This window comes from Lactuca saligna, chromosome 1, assembly GCF_052625555.1.
Source record: "Lactuca saligna cultivar CGN05327 chromosome 1, ASM5262555v1, whole genome shotgun sequence".
In the NCBI taxonomy this organism is placed as follows: Eukaryota; Viridiplantae; Streptophyta; class Magnoliopsida; order Asterales; family Asteraceae; genus Lactuca; species Lactuca saligna.
In genome coordinates, this window is record NC_136417.1 from 103,945,044 (window position 1) to 103,952,608 (window position 7,565).

At 37.0% G+C, this 7,565-nt stretch overlaps 1 protein-coding gene across 1 annotated transcript; it reads right to left on the reverse strand.

Moving 5' to 3' along the window:
* Positions 1-5,667: 5,667 nt before the first annotated feature.
* On the reverse strand, positions 5,668-7,285 carry LOC145042736 (putative UPF0481 protein At3g02645). The gene has a single exon (XM_078991208.1). It carries the CDS (start codon positions 7,245-7,247, stop codon positions 5,748-5,750), a length of 1,500 nt encoding a protein of 499 aa, XP_078847334.1. The 5' UTR covers positions 7,248-7,285; the 3' UTR covers positions 5,668-5,747.
* Between the last annotated feature and the right edge of the window lie 280 nt (positions 7,286-7,565).

Genomic DNA, 7,565 nt, shown 5'->3' on the forward strand with positions numbered 1-7,565 from the left:
TGAGAAATCTCTCCAAGAATGTCAAATCTCTCCCAAATCTCTCCAAGTATGTGAAATCTCTCTCAGATATCTCTTTGTATGAGAAATCTCTCCAAGAATGTCAAATCTCTCCCAAATCTCTCCAAGTATGTGAAATCTCTCTCAAATATCTCTCTGTATGAGAAATCTCTCCAAGAATGTCAAATCTCTCCCAAATCTCTCCAAGTATGTAAAATCTCTCCCAAATCTCTCTCCAAAGTTTCCCGTAACTTTTTAGAATCATTCGGATCATTCCGACGCTTAACCGTGTCAAAAACGGCTTAAAACGGGGTAAAAACGAGAAAAATAGACATTAGGAACCGAAACCTCTCGAGAAGAGAGAAGCTTCTTAGGACCCGAAGGTCCTCTTAGGGACTGAGAGCAAGGGGGAGCCGAACCCTCCTGATCCGAACCGAACCTCGCCCTGGAACAACCGAAACCGAACCCTGCTTAAGAGGAACCGAACCGAACCTCGCCCTGGAAGAACCGAAACCGAACCCTGCTTAAGAGGAACCGAACCCGAACCCCGCTTAAGAGGAACCGAACCTCGCCCTGGAAGAACCGAACCCGAAGGTACTGTTCACCACTGTTCATTCGGCACCTTTCGGTCGGACGCGTCGCCTCTTATCTCCGGACCGAACCCCCTCTCGCCTTCGCCTCTCGCTTCCTCGCCCCTTTCGCTTCCCTCTGTTCGTTTCGTTTCCGGCTACAGCCCCCAGCAAGGACCGAACCTCGGCCTAGGGACCGAGAGGTCTCGCTGGGAATGCCTTTCTTCCCGGTTTTCGCGTAGTTTTGCATTTAAGGCCCGTTTTTAATTATTTTAACGCGGGATTGTCACCCAAAATCATATTTTAACATAATAAACTCTAAATATTCATAATTTAAACATATTTTTATGAAAATCATTATCTAAATAATAAAGATCTAATGGGGAATTTATTTAAGGTGGAGTGTTCACTTTGCCTTAACTTATGACACAAGCAACCACCCCACACCCACTCTATGACCAGCCATACCTCCCCACCTTACCTATGTCACTTCAATGTCCCCTTACACTCAAATTTCACTCACTCCCACGTTTTTTGAGCTGGAACAAACAACCACACTTCTCATTTTCTCTCATTTCTCTCATTCCACTAAGTAACAAACACCACTTTTCTCTCAAACTTTTTCTACACAAATTTTCGAGATTCAAGGCTGATTTCAAGTGTTCTTCCACTCTTAGTAAGTAAAAATTCATCCTCCCTATTATTATTTCACTTCCTTCTACTCAAATCTTTGATTGCTTACACAAACTCCATAACTATAATGTTAGATTCTCGAAACCTTCAAGGCATCTCCAAGTGTTCTTGAATTAAACACTTCCATTCTTCAACAATCATCTACTGAAATCACTTAAGGTGAGTTCATACCCCTACATTTTCATGTTTTCTCAAGTTTTCAGGGGGGGGGGGGGAATACAAGTTAAAACATCAAGAACATAACTAAATATTTCTAACAGCCTTCATCAGAAAAGTTCAACTCCATTCACAGACTGTTTTGGGCATCTTAAACATTTTTGTTTTCAAAACTGTACAAGGTGCAAATAGTTCAAGTTTGTAGCTTTAAAATGACTACTTGCACATCTCCATACGATTTTTCTACAATTTATGGTGATTTTTACAAAACTGCCTATCATTTCAAACAACAATCCGGACCAGTCTGTGATTATGGACTTTTTCACCCAAGTTGGAGATCATTAAAAATCGTGATAAAAATTATGAGTAAACTAACACATTTTGTGAACTCTCAGAATTTACGGATCTAGTTTTCGACTTCGTATGATTTTTCTATGATTTTTCCAAAACAGGGCAGAATGGCTAAAGTTAGCCAACAGCATGTAAATATCATAACACTTTGTATTATGTTGAGCAAAGTGTATAATCATAAGTTCTAATATTTGAATGTGTTTCCTTGTTAGTTTATCATTATGAACTGAAACTAAGTCATTCATATTAAATATTATTCATTCATTTTAGAACACGTATTATGTAACTATAAAAAGTATAGTTTGATAAATTCACAACACTAATACATTTCCATAAACGAATTCATACATATTACATACATTTTAGATAAACTATAATAGGTATAGTTTATGATACATCACTCAACACACTCGTACAAAAATGGTACATTCATACAAGAAAGATTTATATCCACACACATTCCACGTAAACTTGTTAACCTATGTTGTGAGACTCTCTCTCTCCCCGTACGTCCGAGTGCGGGATATAATTCCTGGTAGTTATAATCAGAATCTCCTTGAGGGAAAACTTGATACTTGTATATAGATCTATATTGGGTTTGACACCCCACACCTTGCTGCTAGCTACAGTGGGACCTGCAGGTCTACGGGTGACAAATGTCATTTCCTTTTCGCGACACCTGAGAAACGTTGTGGCAGGTTTACATAGTCACAGTATGATTATAGCGACTCACCTAGGGAGTTAACAATTCATAAAGTTTACGGGATTTCATAAAACCGAAGTAGGTTTTAGGTTGATTAAAAATTTACTTTCCATATCATTTTAAACTCACGACATTTCTACTAAGTAATGATGATTTCTTATACATTTTGGTCTTTGGTTATAAGGCTACATTTTACGGATTTCAAGGAAAATATCGGATTTTTCTGAAACAAACGCGACATTTACATGTGAAAGACTTCTACTAAGTTTATTAATAAAAGCTTATGAACTCACCAACCTTTGTGTTGACACTTTTCAAACAACTTGTATTCTCAGGAAAACACTAAACAGGTAATCAAGTGCTTTTGAGGATGGGACGTTAAGGCGTCAAACTTTTCATATTTTGTCAACATATTGTAATTGATTTTGAAACATGTAATTCATACAAGTGATGTAACTTTTTCAATTATATATATGTTGGTTGTGTTTGCTTAAATTACTATTGAAATTGTGGTTATGATACTATACATGAAGTCCTACACCCCCGGACGTTTCCGCCATCCTTGGTTTGGGGGTGTGACAAAAATTGACAATAATAGTCTATGAGGCCCAAGAAGGCATGAAAAGTAGTAAAAGATGTTAGAGTGGGCCAGGATTGGACTAAAATAATATGACCCAAGAATGGTATCTCGTTTATGGTGAACATCCACTTGGAAGCTTTGATATGGTACTGATTGGTCATTTGTGTTTGAAAAAAAAAGTGAACGTGTTCTTAATAGGCATTGATTGAGGGGTTGTAGACAAGGATATAGTTGAAAAAAAACAAGACGAACTTAAGTAAGATCGATCGGAAGAGTTCATTCATGGTTGCTTGAAATGTGGATGGTTCATTGTTGAGGCGGAAAGGCATGACCCGAAATTCTTAGTGGCCATCAATTGTTTAAAAATTAGTCTTTTGAATGGCGTTTGTCGAGACCTAAATTTGATGATAATCGGCGCTTGATTCAATCTTGGAGAACATGGTGGCGCGATGGAGTTCATCCAACAAATTCATCTGATGTTCGTATTTAAAAGAGATCTCTAATGGTGATAAAATTGAGACCCCGATAGTCGATGCAGAACTGCTACGTTCCATCTTTTTGGAACTAGTAAGAATGGTGATGAATAAGGGCTTTGACTTGTTTGTATGATGCCTTGTTTGAGCTTGTCAGTGATGAGTAAGGTCCTGATCTCTTTCATGTAATAGGTGTATTAGTAAGGTTTGATGAGGACATGTTTGAAATTTGGTAAAAGAGTAATGTGGTGGTCATCATCTCGTGGTGGAGGTAAGTCGTTGGGTCTTTCAAATAGAGGTTTGAACTTGGTAGCTTGGTGTTTGATGGTAGCGTTAGTGTGTCGTTATTGGGTAGTTTGCATATGAGTTGGTAGTTGATGATGAAATATCTTGGCATGGAAAGAGGCAATGGAATCTTCACAGATAAGGGTGTGTGATGAACCGGTTGAAATAGGTATGGAAAGGGTCCCCTCATAGAGTGCATGGGTTTCGTTGACTATAAAGAGATTTGTGGGATAGAGAAATCAACAATCATATATCCCAATAAGCTTAGCAAAGTGATTCCTAATTGTTGGAATGTGTCCAATGTTATAACTAAATTGGTCAACATCATAATTAAATTGGTATAACTTTATGGAATAAAAGTAAAGTCGTTTTTGAGATGTCCTCAATAATTAGAAATAGCCAAAAATTACTTTAGTAGGGAGATAAAATTATTTATTAATTTATTATATGATTAATAAATTAATTAGAAACAACTGGAATTAAAGAATTGTTAATCAGAATTAATCTGGAATTAATTCAGGAATAATTAGAGTTAATTATAGGTGAAATGGTTGAATTGTAATTATTCATAATTAAGTAAGGAAAAGCAATTCTAGAAGCCTCCATAAGCTTGGACGGTTTTAGAGGTTCTAGAATTAATTCCGGAAGCCTCGTATAGTTGATAAGGAGAATTGTCTTTAATAAATTAAATCTAATATTTAATTATTCAAATAATGGTTTATCCTAGATATCCCCTAGCTATAAATAATTTCCATTGGCATCACAATTTCATTGATTTTACCTTATACAAGGTGGAATACGAATTTCACAAGTCGCATCCTCTCTCCTTTAAATTTCTAGTGTTCTAGGGATTTTGGGTATGAGCCATTAGAGACAATCACACTATAGATTTTGCTTCCCATGGAGCTTTTGAAGACACAAGAGTTATTATAATTGTTTATATGAAAAGGTATGTTTTATAATCTATTTTATTTTTGCAAAGAGTAGATTAAATCGTTTTTCATAATATGTTGTTATAATGAGAAAATGTCATATAACTCTAGGTTACATGTGCCCACAAGTACTTATGTAACTTTCGCTGCGTTGTTTTATGTTTTATTGTAACCTAGAACCCATCACTAATATTTTATCAGATCCTACCACAGGAAGTAAAAATAGAGGTACTATAAATGTGGTTTTGTTGACTTCAAGGGGTATAATGGGGAAGAACCCTTAATTCAAATTTTAACCGGTGTTGATCATGACAAGAAATTGGTTGATGTGGGTGTTTTGTTTTGATGAGGGAGGCGATTCTTGGTTGAATAATTATGTGTGTGCTTCCATAGTCAATGAGAGTTGTGACGGGGTGACCATTGATGTAATTGGTGAAGTGAAGTGTCTGTGGGGGTTGCAACACGAAGAAAGCCACATCTGATACGGACAAGAAGTGAGGAGATGTTGTGAAATCATGGTCTGAATTTTAATATGTATGGTTGTGAAAGTTAGTGATGGAAGAAGGGTCGGTAATGGTGGTTGTGGTATTGTAAGCTTCTTCATTTTCGGCTATAAGAAGGAACTGAGGTGTGTTGGAAACGTGACTTCAGTGAAACGTGGATGTGCATTTGAAACAAACACCTTAAGCATGTCTTTTTTGAATTACTTCGGGGAAAAGTTTTGTAAAGGTAAGTGGTATAGAAGTTTTGGGGTGGCGGTAGCATGGCAGTGCCCAACACCCGTAAAGGAAGGTGGTGTTGTTTTTTTTGGCATCGGGTTGAAGAAGAGGGGAAGATGCTAGAGAAGGAGTTGTAAGCTTGTAGCGATTTTGATTGCTGTTTAATTTCTCTTCGATAAGTTTCAGATATTGTTGTTGTTGTAGATGTATTTACAACTATGTTAGCTCATGGCATATAGTACATCAAATGATTAAAACAAGCACGTTAGATAATACACAAACCCATCCCTTATAAATGAAAAAAGGAACTCAATGTGGTCCTAACAATATCATCCAAATTCATGTTTGGTGGATTCAAACCATAATCCTTCAAATACACCTCACGAATCAAGATCAGTGTGCTCGAAATGCTGATGAGGAATGTGATCATCTTGGCAGAAGCCCGAAGTTGCTTCTCCACCCAAACTCTCGGTGTGCTTTGGTAAACTTTATTTAATTGATAAACAGTCTTCCTCAAATCCGACACCCTATTCATTTTCCCCTGAGATCTCCCAATCCCGTTAAACAACTTAACAATATCCTCATTACCCAAGTCACCTATGATGATCTTTTCTTCACGTAGCAACCACACGTCCTTAACACTGTCAATGATACCACACATGAAATCAACATATTCAGTGAGTTCAAGACCATAGCCAGTGGTAAAACTTTTCTTTGCCATTAATTGCTCATAAGCCACCAAGTTTCTCAATATCACCTCTGAATCAATATTAAGTGTAATAACAGGGAGATAACAAGAACGCTCATTTTCGCCTACAAAGTTAATGTTTCTGATTCCGCCGTCAGTTGGTGACAAATGGAACTTAACTCCTGCAATATCACGAAGCTCTGAAACTGAAGGCACCTTGATCTCTTCAGCTGTCACCATCTTCTCAATACTTTCTGAGAAAGATTTCATGAAGGATTCAAAGATCTGAAGAAATGGCTTAGTCCCTGGGATCAGTGCCATAAGTTGGATAAACATTTCAAGTAGTTCTAGTGTATCGTCTTTTTCAGATGGACCACTTCCAGATTTTTGAAAGTAAACTTCTGGTGACATCGATTCTTCATTGGTCACGATGGATTGGTACATATAATCAAGTAAATGGTTTACTTTACTAAAATCGATTTTCTCTTTAGATAGGATAAATGGTGAGTGGCACTTACAGAAATAACCAAACTTAGATTCCCAGAAATCTTCTTGGGCTTCATCAAAGCTACCTGATAGAACGTTTTGGATTTCCTTCAATACAATTAGAGGAATCTGGTTCTCTAACATGATAATATCTTTTGCATCTATTGCAACCTGTTGATCAATATAAGCACCAAGTAGATCAATAAAGAAGAGAGTGTCAATGGTGAATAACCATGCCAACGTGTCATCATCAGCATCAAGGTACAAATCATAGCAAGCACAAATTATGGGGATGATCTCTTTGACTTTATCTACGACTTGGTCCTCAGAGACTTGAACTTTATTAGACTTAAGTACCCTTTTCACGGAAGTGAGTTTGTTTTGCTCCATGTTCTGATAGAGCTCTGGCCGGAAATGGTGATTAGGGCCAAGCCCTATCCTTTGAGGGACGTAAACTTCCGGCTTATCGTCTTTTAGGATTTGAGGAATTTGAAATATGGACAGTGGAGGTGTATCGACGTTAATGTCAAGCTGTTTTTTCAAGGTTTTGCTGATGTGATCTACCCATTGCTTATCACCGGAGGTTAGGCTAGAAAATGGGTTTACCAAAGCCATCTGATACTCCCAAATGGTTCCGATGCTTCAAATGTTCTCTATATATTTTCTTGACCTTAAATGATTCAAATGCTTTTTCGTCAACGCCGAGCACGTGATAACGTACGTCTTAAAAAACTTGTTCATAATTTTTAATATTTATGTGACAAACTCGTGGTTAGTATTTTAAACAAGTTAATGAAACGAAATAATAACACATTTCACACCAACCAACTAGCCAAAATATTGGTTTAATAATAATACTCGTCCTTGAATGCCTACTTGGTGACATAAAATTGTCTTTTTACTATCTTTTTTATTCGTTATTGTGTAATACTC